We start from the raw sequence: 16216 nt of genomic DNA on the forward strand, positions 1-16216 counted from the left end.
CAAGCTCAGTGCAAACTACAGCAGAAAGGCCCAACACGTTGAACTAAGTATTATCAAAGTAATGATTCAACACGCTCTCTTTTGTTGCATTAATTAACTTTTTACAAGTAAATATCCTTTTTCACAAAGAAAATTCCCCTTCGAACAATAAACGACTAATAAATAAAATAAAGCTTTCTACAATAACATTCGAGCCAAAACAATAAAGTATACATTAATTTTGTATACCTTTTGTTTGGCAACGTAATTCTACCATTCTCGATCACGAATGAATACATTTGCACTGTAAAATTAAGGGACACTTTCAAGAGTTTGGTAAAGGGACACTTTCAAGTTTGGTAAAAACTGGGATTTTTTTTATTAAATGATACGCTTGAATATAATCATTATTGTCTCAATGTAGTCAATTATTTCAAAATTTCTGATTACGGTTACCTTATACAGTGGCCGCGTTTTAGAACGCTGACATAAATTTTCTTTTCCTTCGACTTTATATAATAACTCAGGGGGGGGGGGGCACTCTGTTGTAACTGTACAGTGCTTATTGATCAAAATCGACAGTGCAACTTCACATTTCATAGAAATCATCTCCCCAGCTCGGTTTCGAAAACGTTATTTTTCCCCGGAGAGAAGAGACCGCCGGAAATACGTCTGCGTTCGCAGGCTACAATGCAACTAGGGTTGAAGAATCGGGCTTTATATATTTCTATTTAGAATCCAAATCTTAAACGTCTGACTTAACCCATTTTAGTGAACGTTATTTTACTTGATACAACGGTGAGGATATCTGAGGATATATAGACCTCACTCAATAGCAATCAATCGCCTGCGGAATGAATGCGTTTTGATTCCTCCTCCGTTAAAACAAATTATCCGGCCCTTTTGACATACTTATTTACCCGTGCTTTGCCTGATTGGCGGTGATGTTATGTTGCAACTCGTGGTCTCCTCGTGGCTAGCCTGCGTAGCTGGCGGTTTTGATGGGGTTTAAAGCTGGTTAAATGCGCAGATAAGCAGAGGCAACCACTTTAACCCCCCACAAAACCGCCGGCTACGCAGAGTTCCTCGTGTAAAAGGTATATTTCAAAAGATATTGCATGCTCCTCGGGCTTATCTGTAAAGATTAATCTGATTTTTGGGACATATCGATCATAAGCAATCTTTTGCCTGTGGTATATATATTAAAGACAACCCGGAATGAATGCGTTTAGATTCCACCTTAAAAACAAATTATCCGGCCCTTTTGACTAATTTTTTAATTAACTGTGTTTGGACTTTTTGGCGGTGTTATATTTCAGCTCGTGGTCTCCTCGTTTCATAGTGAGTGGGCAGAGCTGTCGAGGTAAACAATCGCTTGTTTTTAGCTTTGTTCTTTTTCTATATCTTTTCTAGTTCTAATCAAAGGAAAACAGCGAATTTTAGAGGGCACACCGCACTGGCAAGATAACAGAATATAAGAAGACGCGCCCGATTATTACGAAGTTCAGCTTTCATAAAGACAAAGAACGCATACTTTCGTCAGCTAATTCTACAAGTTCAATAATTAAAATACAGCAAGCGAAAAAGCTATTTTTATTTGACCATCGAAGAAACAAGAGTCAGCGGTCTCATAATTCGTCTTGGCAGACGAATTATGAAGATAGCTCGTCTGGAGCGATAATCCGTCTGTTTGCCCGTATTTATACACAGACGAATTATCGGACGAACTGAAAAATGCTCGCCTAATTAAAATGCAAGTTCGTCCAGACGGATCATCCGTCTCTAGTATAAATCGGGCCAATGTGTTATCATTAAGGTATTACAAGAAACATTTCTCATTTCGTAGAGAGAGTGATTTCAAGCTACACAGAGCGAAAGTAAACATCAATGTTTTCCGGCTTCGCTTTGTTGTAGATAGGTTAACCTTTGACGCTCTGTGAAGCCCTAACTGGTGGGACATTTGACGGTCTAAGCTGCCAACATAGCGGGGAATTTGACCAAATTTTTTCGAAAAAGTCAAATGCCCGGGGGTTTGCCTGGGGGGGGGGGGGGGGATAGGCGGTTTTGAAATTGACTGATAAGATAAGATAAGATAAGAACTTTAATAGTAATCTCCCCATAGGAGAAAAAGTGAAGTGAAATGCAAATCGTGTAAAAGTGAAAAGTGAAATGCAAATCGTGTATTAAAGTGTTGAAAGTGAGGTGAAAATCGTGTTTCTTTGTACACACTGGCGCAGGCAAAAGATCTTGAAACTCTCGAGGGACAAGGCACAAGCCTGGTACTCGAGACAATAATGAGTCTGCAACTAACCAGCATGCGGAGACCACTGGTTTTGACAATCATCCAAATTATGTTGAAATATTAGAACGTAGCGTGAGCAGCCGGCACAAACGCATATTTTTGGAATTTTTCTTTTTTGGTGGGAAATGGCATTTGATTTTAGATTATTTTTTTATTATTTTTTGTGCGATAATGGCTTGATAAAAAGCGATTTTACATATTAGCTAAAATGGTTTTATATACTCGTTAAAACAGTGGCTGTGATATGTCCATTTGTTCTCGGAGCGATTCCTGGTATATCCTTCTTGACGATTCTTCCGAAATAATGTTTTTGTACACACTGCAACAGTGGCTTTTCGTTGACGCAAGTACTCTCGTTGAGTCGTGTTCAGATCGTCAAGATTCTGCTAAGTCTCACTTTCAGGTCAAAAATATTATTTTCGCGACAAAAACGGACAAGAATTATCATGCTGATCTTAATAATAGTGATAATAGCTAAGTGAGCTCACTAAGAGAATATTTATCGGTATAGATTGATAAGGAAAAAAACACGCATGTCTGCACTCAGGAATCCTGTCATTCTCGTCAGGGGCACAGTGACAGACCAGTTAGAGAGTTCATGCATGATTATGAGGACGAACGTAGGGTGAAAGCGCGCGCGGGGAGACGTTACATTATTTTATTTTTTTCTCAAGCATCTCAGCGGTCCGGAATCCTGAATCCTTTAATCTGATTGGCTAATTGCGCGCGCTCCAGCGGTCCGGTTTTTCTCATCCGGACCCCGCATACGGACCGCTCACGGCGCGAAATCATTTTGCACTTTTGAGTCTAACGAACACATGAAAGTTTTGCTCTCCAAAGACAAAAATGGCCTCACCATCCATTGTTAATGCTAAAGGACAAAAAGCAGTGGAATTAAAGGCCTCAAAGTTCTTCAAAAGGCGAGGTATTTATTTATTTCTCAACAAAATCGAGTTGTAGTTTACCGTTCGCAGTTTGCCGTTGTTTGTTCATCTCGCAATGATTTTCACGCCATTGCGGTAAAATTCATTCGGTTTTTTAGACTCTATCTATCTGCTAAACTGCATTGTTTATCTGTCACTTTTTGCTTAAACAGAACACTATTTACCATCATTCAAGGAAATGAGATTCTTTGATTAAAAACGGACAAATTAATTATCACAATGTTGTGCCGTACGTAGACGCTACGCATTTCATTCAGTTTGGCACTGTTTATCAGAATAAGAATCAACGCAGAGATTATTAATTTGTTAAATACAAGTGTATTAATAGCTTGTTAAACTGCTTTTCGGTCAAAGAGTATTTTTGAATCAGAAAAATAGGCTTAGCAAAGTTGCAAAGCTTCTATCAAGACTTTTCAAAACATTTAAGCTTATAGAGAATTGTTCGGGAAGCCGAAATCGATTTAAAAGTGTTAGGTTTTGTGGCATATTTGTGCTATATTTTAGTATGACTTTATTTACTTTTCTTAATTTTCTGCAGTGTAAATTAAGCTGAACATTTCTTGAGTACTGTTCATTTTAAGCGAAGCTATTTTATTCGGAATTAATGTCTTGCTTAATGCTTGACTCTTGCTTGTCGATCAAGTCGCACTCGACATTGAAATCAAATCCGCGCGTATACAAACAAAGATTTTGTGACAGATTTTTTCACGGTTTCTTAAAGCCAAACAAACTTAAGTAGAAAAAAATAAAAACGTTATTTACCGGCCTAGGTCGGCAAATAACATATATATATGTCTACAATAGTACGCGCGCTCTGATTGGCTGCTGAGCGGGCATTATATTCTTGTAATGACCGGGCATTATGAAAATTTTTCTCGGCTCGACGGTTTTTTGAGTTGTGAGTAAAAACTAGCGAGGGGGCAAAAACAACAAAAATGCCGACAAAATATAACTATCTTTTCAATAACTGAAAGAAAAATATAAGCATACCGATATTAGTATGAGCGCCGAAGAAAGCCACAGAGAGCGAGAGCGAGTTTTACCTCCAGTGTTTTTTCCCTTGATTATACTCTTTTTTGGATAGTGCTTAAAGGCCATATAATAAATAACTTATTAACCTCGTCCGTTCGGCCATTACAGGGGAATCTCAGACCTCGAACTTGATGTATTGACCTCGCTGTCGCTCGGTCAATACATCACGGCCTCGGTCTGAGATTCCCCTGTAATGACCTCACTCTCGGTTAATAAGTAGTATTTAACCTTGGTATCCGTTCTGTTCTATTAATCTTGGTATCTGTTCTGTTCTGTAACGAACTGTTCAACGAAAAACCAACCCAGGGTGAATCTCTCTAACCACGTTTCAAACTGCGGTACCACAGCTAGCCCTACGTGCCTGAGCCGACAATCTTAACCGAAATAAAGCTAATCTTTTAAAAAATATTTCCAATTAGGAAAAGTCCAGTTTCCTTGACTTGATAAACGCCAGCCCTTCCCTAAAGCGCCTTTGCCATTTATTGTATCCCTAAGAGATGGTGAAAAGTTTTAGAACTTTCAAATTTATTCATTTTTAGTCATTTTTTTTTTCTGAGAAGGGCAACTTAAAGGTGCCGAAAAATTAGGTATTTTTAACCATTTTTAGGTCAGTTGCAGCCATATTATGTAACGTTTCTTTTCACTGACCGCCCGAACAGCATATGCAAAACTTTAGTACAGATATTGTTATATTATTATTTATACCATGCCATAGAAAATACAGCCAATCAGAATACAGGAAAGCCGTTGTATATTCGACGGTATTCAACCCAACCTTCCCATCGTGCGCTGCGATCTTATTCTCGATGAAATTTAATGAGCGTATACCTTATTGTTACTTATTTTTGCGGGACTTAATTTTCGCGATTTTCGCGATTTTCAAAAAATCGCGAAATTAAAGACCCGCGAAAATTAATTCTAACCGATTTCTATTGTATTTTTTATGCTAATTACGTATTTTTGGCCAAATCGCGAAAATTAAGACTCGCAAAAAATACCTGTTCCATTTTCGCGAAATTAAGTGCCCGCGAAAATAAGTAACAATAAGGTATTCTATGGCATGGTATAAAATAGTTACACAACACTTTCTCGTGGTATACTATGGAATATCCCACTTGTCACTTGTATTTTCTTCGTATACACACTCGCCTAAAGGCTCGTGTGTATACCGAGAAAATACAAGTGACTCGTGGGATATTCCATAGTATACCACTCGAAAGCGTTGCATAACTAGTATATAAACTGCAGTGTTTTAGCGAGTGGCAGCAAATCGAGAAAAATGGTATCACACATGTGTGGATAAAAATGATATCCACACATGTGTGATATCATTTTGACCAATCAGCTTGCAGAGTTTGCCATGTTTCAATGCTCAATGGGCCAAAGTAAATCGATCTTAAGTCGAAACATCTTCGGATCTTCCTCGGCAATCTTCGGCAATCTTCGGAAAACTTCGGAAATTTTCGGAAAATGTTCGGAATCATTCGTACAACCTTCGGACAACATTTTGAAAATTTCGGAAATCTCCGGAAAATGGTCGGAAATCTTCGGAAAATCGTAAAAAACATCGTACAGTATTAGTAGGTTTATATAATAAAAAGAATAATTCGTGTTCAAATCCGATATCTCACTCGTTCGCTGCGCTCACTCGTAAGCTATCGATTTGAACACTTGAAGATAAATTTCATATCTCCGCGCAACCATGTATTATCCTCTATTTGCTTTACTTGCCCACATGCATAATGTTGAGACTTGTTCCTCTATATTTTCTATTGTTGTGGGGCTGTGTTCCCTTTGTTCGCTGGTCATATTCTTATGCCAGTTTTTATTGGAGGCTTCGTTTCTTCAATATGATAGGGAATTATATCCTTTTTGTTGTTTATCGCTAGTTTTAGACGGTATTGGCATAACCGTAAACTCCGTCCTGACTTTGCTTTAGTGTCCACTTATGCCTTATCTTATCTTGTTTTCAGGACCCGCACTGTTCCCTTTTGGGGCATTATTTCCTGGCCTTGTTCCACCCAGCGAGCAGAGCCCTTTCTTTCTCTCTGAAAAAAACGTGACAAGAAAACAGCAAGAAAAGGCTCTGCACAAATCTCGTCAAATCTTTGTTGAGCATCCATCAGTCTTACGTGAGGCCGACGCGAACTTGCGCGAAGCTTGCGCAACGATTTCCCGTGAACACACAAAAGTATCTGAACCGACATAAAAGACTTTAACGCACTTGACTGTTGACTGTTGGCAAAGGTTTTTTCGATATACTCTAGTGTTTTTTTTTTCTTTTTATCCACTCTGTTTATTTTTGACCGCTTTAGCCGTCAGGATCAGTTTGCCGGCTATATTATCCGTTTTAACTAATTTACTGATCCAGGTCTTTAATAGATCCGGCACCACTCATCGGTTTGTCGCTGAGATATTGCAGTTTTTATTATAGTTGTCTAGCTAGGTCGGAGACAGTAAAACATTTAAGTAACAAACGAAGGAGAGCCCGGTCAACAATTTCGTTCCGCGAAAAGGCCTTCGCTACCATTGTACTTTCGCACTGTCGGCTCGGTCTTGACCGTCAGATTTTCCAAAAAATAATGCCCAGACTGCAAACCGGTTTTATCCGGACTGACTAGCCTAAACTTTGGGGCTGTGGTGACTTCAAAGAATTGGCGCGATTTATGAAGAGTCTCTTTTTCTTAGGCTTGTTCCTAATAACATAGTCCTAAACATAGTCCATAGCGGGGAATTTAATATTACCCGGTATTAAAATAAACGCTTATTTCCCCGTCCAATAATTCTGTTAAAAGCCCCGTATAGCGGGGACATCAGAACTTCTGAACCAAATAAAAAAGGAACTCATTTGGTCTCAGACTCGATGTAAACGTCAAACTTCACCGGCCTGTGCCGCTTCGGTTCTATCATTAAAAAAATCCAGTGGCGACGAAAGCTCAACTATATATCATCAGCTGCAACTACCATTTGCTGCGATAGTTCACCTTTTAAAAATAAACGCAGGAGTCCGACTTTTATGTAAGTCGGAGTTGTACCGGGTGTAACGTATGTGCAATAATCTCCCAAACTAGATAGGATTTAAAAAGTTGCCAGTACATAGATTTTGATGTTATATAATTGCACAGGTGTATGTAATATCAAACACATTGGTTCAGCACACAACATACTAATGTCTTAACTTAGTGACTCAAGTGCAAGTCTTGCCTTGAACTTGCTTCTTCTGTGTATCAACTCTTCTGGCATAACGACATCGAACGTTGCCAACGACCCACAAACCCATTGACGCCGAGATTTTTTTTTGAAAAAAGCACATTTTTTGGACAGTTTTGACATTATCTGGTCAGATGTGAGCTAACCCTGCTCCAAACTACTCGAAACGGCAATTGGAACATGAAGGCATGCCTTTCTTTCCACTAGCATCACCTTTTATGACACTTTTCAGTCAGACATGAGCAAAAGTTAAAGTTTTAGGACAAGAAATTGTCCTCTCACTTTAGGCTTTTCGTTTTCGATGTCTTTTCGCTTTTCCTTTTTCTCCTTTTCTTCATTTTTGCAGCAAATGTTGGCCTTCCATTGGGCTGGCTTTCAGTTTAAGAAATCCCGAGAAAGCATCAGTCCAAACAGGACATTCTTGCCATTGAGGAGCCAAGGGAGGTTGAGGCAAATTTTCCTCCGAGTTTTTCATTCAAATTTGTAAACATTTTGTGAGTATTTCAAGCTCAATTGACTCAATCACTCTTATCTGGATATCATTGGAAAGGTCTTTTCCTCCTGCAGATATTGAGTATAAATAATGCATTATTTTCCTGGTCAAAGATGATGCCGTCAGAAGTGAATAAAGGGCAACGTTCGTCACGGACGGTTTTGACCCGAACCGGTGCCAATGGAATGGCAATATATGGTGTATATATTCCCATCTTTGGCATTCTACTGCAGCTACACCAAAAGTGTCGAGGTTAAACTTTTAGTACAATTTTAAAAGGGTTTACCAATGAACAAATTGAAGTCATCGTGACGTCAAAATGCGTTGCCATAGCAACGACCAAAGTGATCAAAGATACCTTATTTTTGACCCTTTGAGGCTGAAAACTTAAAGACTAGACGATAAAAGTTTTTGTTTTTCATATATTTTCTTATGGACACAAAAAGAATCAAAGAATTTTTTAAAAAAATTCTGTAGGTTGGGTTGAGAGCCACCTTAACTTTATGAAAAAACAACGTTGCTCCGTATTCCGCCTACAGATTTTTTTAAAAAAATGTGCAAAAATGTTCCTTTTGTTGGTTCGATAAAAAGAAATATTTAAACATGAACTTCCACCGAGTAGGTTTTGAGTTATTAGCTTCAAAATGTCCAAAATAAGGTATCTTTGACCTCATATGATGTTGCCATGGTAACGCACTTTGACATCAGGATGACCTCAATTTGATCATTTGTAAAATTTGCACACGATTATACTAAAAGATTTTCCTAAACTTTATTGATATAGCTGCGATAGAACACCAAAGACGATCATGTCTAGTTCTGACTAAACTAGCTACATAGTAGGACGCTGGATAGACACCTTCCGATAGTGACCAGATTTCAACTGATCGATCCTAAACGGCTCGCAAATAAGGTCGATAACCTATTTATTGAAAATAAATCTCAAATTAACAGCGATGAAAACGCTTGTAACTGTTTTTATTATATATTTAAAATACTCTCAACAATGATCCAATCGGTATCACAGGGTCGTAACGAGGTATGTGGGATCAGGGATCGGAGCCCCAGGATCGGCATTACAGCGCTGAAATCAGGGATCAAAACAGTATTTTGAAGGTCAATAGTTGCTGACTGCCAAACGGTAAGGAAACTGGTCAGGCAAAGATGAATCGGTAGTGACCACTAGTCAGTCCGTTTAATAAAGGGTATCGCCATCTTCGAGTGATTTCGTTGCGATCTTCGATTTCATATTTCAGTAAGGAAGCTCCCGTCGCCAGTAAGTGTTTATAAAGTCGAGTATTACTGACAATAGCTCTTATTTGAAATACTTGTGATGTACGCTACTGGCTACTGAAACCGGGATAAACTCCAAGAACTCCAAGAAGACATCAGTAAAAGCGTTACAAAATATGGAATAATATTTTGCCAAAACTACATCTATTCAGTTGAAAGCTATAGCTGAAAAGCTTCATGCACCCAGGATAGTCACATAGCATTATTAAGCATCACTAAGGAACATCATAAGAGTATTATTAAAAAAGGTTTTTAGCGTTTATTATTTGCCGTGTTTGGCAGTTTTGGCTGTGTGAGAATTCGTCTATAGCAGTAAAAGTTACTGTATTTCCACTGAAACGTACAACTTATTTAGTGGCCTCACGAAAAAGTCGCACTGGTATACAATGCAGATCAAGATCATGATTAAAACTCTACTCGAGTACAACGAGTAACATATAGCACAGGTCACAAAAGAGTAACACGTGGAACAAACGGGTACATACAGATACATACGAGGAATATACGAGTTTCTCAGTTCGTATTGTAAAAAAATTAATACAACGTTAGCTAGTATATAATAAATAAAACATAACAGTAAACAATATCGGCCCGATACTGGCATTATAACATGCGGAGTAACATGATCGAGTGTTTTTATGGTTTCGCGCTTCATGATACCCCACAATGGGGAATATTCCCTTCCCCTTTTCCCCGCCTTTCCCCCTGCCAGGGTTCGCAATGGTCGTTTATAATTATCCCTTCCTTGGAGCGCAATCCATTGGGAGCTCTGGCTCTGATGTCAGAGCACGGGTAGTGCTAGGAAATAACTAACCTACGTTCAACACTGGAGAGCCTGCTTCTTAGTCTTCTTATTCCAAGGGGTTTTTGCTTCACATACTATAGGGGTGGCGACTGTATGGGCTGTTCTTTTATAAGGACGCCTGTTATAAATTGACGTATCGGAAAACTCAAATGAATGAAAACCACCTCTTACGGCAATGCAAGGAGCCCAAAAGTGTGACCATTTTAAACTAATTCATAGTCTTTCGAGTAGTCATTATCCAATGGCAAAGCGATCCGTGTTCGATCCCTGGCTGGGGTCATTTCGTTCATCGAAAATGTCCTGTTGGGTCACGTTGGAGAATATGTGAAAGGGAAAGAAGACATTTCAAGTTACATTGAGCGGGTGGAACTGTATTTCGCAGCGAATTACGTCGAGAAAGACCACGAGGTTTCAACATTTCTGATGTTGATCGGAGCTGATGCTTATCGAGTTCTTCGCAATATGCTGGCCCTGGACCTATCGAAAGGTAAGTCATTTGAAGCTTTGAAAGAAACTTTAACCGCTCATTATTCTCCGAAGCCTGTTCTCATAGCGGAACGCTTCAAGTTTCATCGTCGTAATCAATTTGAAAGCGAATCGATCGCTCAGTTTGTGGTTGAGTTAAAGCGGCTGGCGTTGAAGTGTGAATTCTGAGTTTTTCTGGAGGAAGCCTTGCGTGATCGGCTAGTGTGTGGGCTAAAAAATGTCCAGATTCAGAAGAAATTGTTGGCAGAGAGAGATTTATCCTTTAAGAAAGCATTTGAAACAGCACAGTCCATGTAGATGGCAAACAAAGAAGATTTTTGTGATGTCAGTTCGCCCCTAGACGAATCTGTTAACAAAGTGAGCAAATTCAGCAATGGGAAACCACCGTCCGATGTGCTTGGAGATTGTTTTCGTTGTGGTCAAAGACATCTGTCATCGGTGTGTCGGTTCAGAGCGGCGCAGTGCCCCAAATGTCAGAGAAAGGGGCATGTGGCCAAGATGTACAGTTTCCAGAAACGAGAACCCCCCTCCGCACGGTACGTTCAGGATGTTTCCCAGGTGGTGAACATGAATGAGAATGCTTCGGAAGTCGAGGGCGTTGATGGTGAAATGGTTGACCTCGGTTTGTACGCTATCAATTCAAAAGGAAAAAGTGGATATAAAGTTCAGTTGTCACTGGAACTGCAGGCAAGTCACCATGCAGGTCGATACGGGTTCTTCAGTGTCCATTATCTCTGAAACGGAGTACAATAACTTGTTTAAGAACCTTGCAGCCAACAACCTTTTAGTTGAGAACTTATTCGGGGTGGAAGCGGAATCATTGGACTTTGGATATTCATGATTCCTGTCTTGTTTTACCTTAATGATTCATGATTCATGTATAAGTTTTATTCGATATTCATGATTCATTTTTCATTCTTTTCATCCAGTTTTCAAAATAACGTGTTACCAGTTTCTGTTGTTTTGCACTTACATGCTGGTTGCAGATTCTGGTTCCCTGATAACAGTCTCCTTTTACAAGTGGAGACTCTTCTTGCACAGAATTATGCCGGAAGCCGATGTAAAATATTTTCAGTCGTCATATTATTTCTAAATAGTCACTGTGTGCAACATACTTGATCACTGTAGAGTACCGGTAAGGGATGAAGATGTGAAGCGAAGGGTGCATTCGTGTTTCCTTTGTTTTCCTATAGGGGGGTCTGGGGATATGCTCCCCCAGGAAATTTTGAAAAATTAGATGCTCAGAAATGCGATTTCACGCCATTTCTGGAATATATTTGTTAAGAATTTAGTAAAATGACCCACCAGTTTAATTTTTGTTAAATTGTATATTTACAAGCATTCAATATCGATGGAAGCATTCATTTGTTATTCATGATTCTTTTAGCCATCTCCGTTATTCATGATTCCCAAGTTAAACACAAAGATTCATGATTCCTACTAATTTTACAGCTATGATTCATGATTCATGATTACCGCTTCCACCCCCCGATTATTCGGGTGAGCAGTTACCCTTAAAGGGGGAGTTTCCGGTGTCTGTGAAGTATGAATCTCAAGAAGCACAGTTGCCACTGATTGTAGCCAAAGGGGACAAGCCTGTACTACTTGGACGTAACTGGCTAGAAAAATTGAAACTGGACTAGGCAAATATTTTCAAGATGACCCAAGAGAATGCAGCAGAGGAAATTACCTCAAGGCATGCAGCTTTGTTTGAAAGTGGATATTGACACCTCAAGCAGTTCAAAGCTTCCATTAAGGTTAAGGACCATGCAAAGCCTATTTTCCTGAAGGCACGATTGGTCCCCTATGCGTTCAAGGACAAAGTGGAACAAGAGTTGCAGCGCCTGGAAGAGGTGAATCAAAGTGCTTGGGCGGCTCCGGTGGTCTTGGTTCCAAAGAAAGATGGTTCCCTGCGTGTATGTTCAGATTCAGATTTTTATTATTTCATACTATTTACAATGTGTGATTACAAGACAACCGCAAATCAGAGTGCTGATGTTAATCAGTATCCATTGCCTAATGCTGAGGAGCTGTTTGCAACATTGGCAGGGGGCGCATCTTTAGCAAGATTGATTTATGTCATGCATATCAACATGCAAGTTGAATTGGATGAAGAGTCGCAGAAGTATCTTACCATCAATACTCACAAGGGGTTGTATCGTTTCAAACGGTTGCCGTTTGGGGTCTCTAGTGCACCAGCTATTTTCCAGCGTATTATGGATCAACTGCTTCAAGGAGTGAAGTTTACTGTCTGTCTAACGCCGGTCGCAAATAATTTCAAAGTTTTAGCCTTACTGAAAAAGCAATCATCCCTATAGCAGGCATAGAATCTGTTGCATTAATTGGTTGGGTAGGAATGACAACCATTCTAGTTGTACCATGAAACTATTTGTCTGCACAGTGCTGCAAGGGACATGATGGATTTTCCATCCCATAGCCGTCTTCTTGTTTGTACAATCGATCGTTGGAATTAAAAAAAGGTTGTTTTCTAACCAGGCGCTTTAAGGTATATTTTTTTGTCAAGATGGGAGAAGTTTGCCTTTTTGAGGCTGACGAATAGTAAATATCTTTTCTGTGAGACTTTTTAGGCCATGCAAAGGAAATCGGGACTCTGAGATGGCGTTCAAGACAGCAACACCCGTCAATTGTGCCTGAAATTCTGCGAGGCAAGTATTTTTAAGAACCATTCACTACCCCTTTAATGGTGGACCTGGTGCAGATCTTATATCTTATGGAAATTCGATGAAGAGGGGAAAAGCTAGTAATGTCATAGGAAAGGAATTTGATTTGGTACCAACTAGTTGTTTGAACAAAAAAAGTTGTTTTGTAACAAGACTCATGAAGATTTGTTTAATTTTGATGATGTGGAAAGTTTGCCTTTATGAGGGGTGACGAATGGTAACCTCGATCCGAAACTTTCTAGGCCTTGCAAAAGGAATCGGGACACTGAGGTGTTGGAAAAAAATCGAGACGGCTGCAAAAACCGTCAATTTTGCCTCAAGTTCTGCAGGACATGTATTTTAGGACCATTCACCATCCCTTTTATGGTAGAGCTGGCCATTGATATAGTCAAACGTCTTACCTTATGGAAATTTGGTCAAGAGGGGAAACGATAAGCTAGCAACATCATAGGAAAATGGAATTTAATTTGATTAGGTGCCAAAACAGTTGCTTTGCTAGCTAGGCCTTAGGCAAAACTGGTCTACGTCTTTTGTTTTTGATGGTATTTTTTTTTTCAAGAGCGGTCGGGTTATACACGATGCATGTTCATAGTAGAATGCTCCACATGTACTGACAAAATTTCATATTTCATCGATATCGATATTGGTCGATATTCGTGAGCTTTGCGTCTATGCGGTGACATAAAAGAACACAAGTTAATTGAATTGCAGGTAGTGGGTGTAGGTAGAATTAAAAGCAAGATCTTGTTAGTGCGTGGGAGCCAAAAGAGAATACTTTGTTAAAAAAAAGGCGAGCAAGCTATAGTCAACATAATTTTGAGCATAATAATTTCCACTGCCGGCGTGCGTTAATAAAATGGAGAAAAGTATGCGTCTCGAAAAACGTTAAGCTCAACTTTTTTCACAGACGCCAGCGGTCCGTCCATTTTTCTCTTTTGTTTATGCGTTTTATACGCAGGTAAAATTACGCGAGAGTGAAAATCAACCTTTACACGACATTTTCATACGCGTGAAAACTGTGAGCGTTTTGACGTAAAATACAAAGCTGGAAAGCAGTCTTCAAATCATTGAGCAACTTAGAACTGTACAAACAGCTCGCTATTTGTGCTCGCTCGCTCTTAATGGGAAGCTGGTACGTATACATCGCCGTTTGCTCATCAATATTTGTCGAGTTATCACAACTGCAAATTGTCAATACGAATTAAGCGAGGACTTCTAACTTGTTAGTATAGTTACTCAATACTATATGGTATTTATACAACTGGTTGAGAGGCACTGTGAGAGCAAGTGAAAAATACGCACAAGAAAACAATTTGGAAGCAGTTCCAAGTTGGACTAACTTTTCAATCTTGAATCTTGTTACAAGCTTACTGAGCTCTAGAATTACGGATATACTATGAAATAATGAAAAAGCCCAAAACAGTATCATTTTCAATTCGACGATTTTTTTTCTCCGCCGTGATGTAAGCTGTTCTAGTAATGTATAAGCTTCCTTTTACTCTGAAATAAATGTTTTTAAAGAATTCCCAGCTATAAACATACAATTACAGTGATGTACACTTTAATAAATAGACGTGTAAAAAAAAGTTGTGGAATATACTATTATGCGGCAATACTTTTCACGGCTTTAGCCGACAAAATGCACTTCAAATTTCTGTTCTTTTAAAATTATTTTTTAGTTTACATTTACTTGACTTCTTTTTTATAAAGTTCTTAGACTTCTATCGGCCTATACAAGCAGTCGCGCCCTATACATTACTTACACTTACGCTAAATCAATCACATCTGGTTTTTCGTCTTTACTGACTCGTTTGCATCTCTTGCTTGCGAAGAAGCGCGTGTCTGTCTGACTGATAAACGCTCAGTGCATGTAATGATCCCACGGAAAATAAGGATGTTGTCCGTACGGTATATGCATACCCGGCCCGTGAAACTGGAGCATTCCAACGTGTGGTACAAACGCCGAAGAGGTTGGCTGACACGTGTGCCAAGAAAAAGCTGAGCCAGGCAAGGGTATGGGATGTTCTAGTGGACTGTACACAGTATCTAAAGCAAATGGAGAAATCTGCGACGCCTTGCGTCTGGAAAAATCTCCTCGGCTGAAATCAGCCACGAAGCTGGGATGAATACGCCAGTAGCAGCCTGTCCTATCCAAAGCAATTTCACCTCGCTGAAAGCACTCGTGAAGGGATAGATTGTGACGGACTGTGTTCTTCCAACGGACTCTGTTCTCTGTGAATTCAGGATAGTTGTCTTCGATGAAGCTGTAGATCTCAGACAAAGTAGTGCGTTTACGCGGCGAACTGAGAATGGCGTAGGCAATTACCTCGATGTAAGACAAAGGACACGAATTTCGCTTTCGTTTTTGTTTCGTTTCTTGTGTCTCTTGCTTGCAAACTTTCTTTTCGTCGCTTGAGACGCCAGACGATTTACGAAGACTTTCTCTCTGATTCAGTTGCTCCACTCTCTTCATATTTTTACGTTAGTTTAGAAACTTAACCAAGCCAGATGAAAGTGCAAACTACGCCAGAAAGGTTCAGCACGTTAACTTAAGTGTTATCTGAAAGCATTAGTTAAGACTGAACACGCCCCGTTTTGTTGCGTCAATTGCAAGATAAACCACTAATTACTTGAATAACATTTTCCATTTTCACAAAGAAAATTCTCATACGAACAATAAAAGACTGCTAAATAAAAGATGGCTTTCTACAATTGCCTTTTAAATTTAGCCAAAACAACAAAGGGCATTAATTTTGTATACTTTTGTTTATGATATTTTTCTTTAAGGCTTTACAAACATTCCAAAACAAAACTGCTCGTTTGTTGCAAACTAAAATGTTTTTAGTTTAGGTAGCCATGCTTTTTTCCAGTGCAAGGAAACAGTATTTTTTTATTTATATTTTCAATAGAATGGAAATGACTATTGTGTGGAAATCGTCAATAGCGGCTGACTTGTTTTCGCCAGGTGTATCCGGAAAAAATTCTAATTAC

General features: G+C 39.2%; 1 protein-coding gene across 1 annotated transcript; it reads right to left on the minus strand.

Annotated features, from left to right (window-relative positions):
• Positions 1–15086: 15086 nt before the first annotated feature.
• On the minus strand, positions 15087–15698 carry LOC144648270 (forkhead box protein F1-like). The gene has a single exon (XM_078507886.1). It carries the CDS (start codon positions 15696–15698, stop codon positions 15087–15089), a length of 612 nt encoding a protein of 203 aa, XP_078364012.1.
• Between the last annotated feature and the right edge of the window lie 518 nt (positions 15699–16216).

The sequence above is a fragment of the Oculina patagonica genome, chromosome 4 (genome assembly GCF_052425735.1).
Source record: "Oculina patagonica isolate OP01 chromosome 4, crgOcupat, whole genome shotgun sequence".
Classification (NCBI taxonomy): Eukaryota; Metazoa; Cnidaria; class Anthozoa; order Scleractinia; family Oculinidae; genus Oculina; species Oculina patagonica.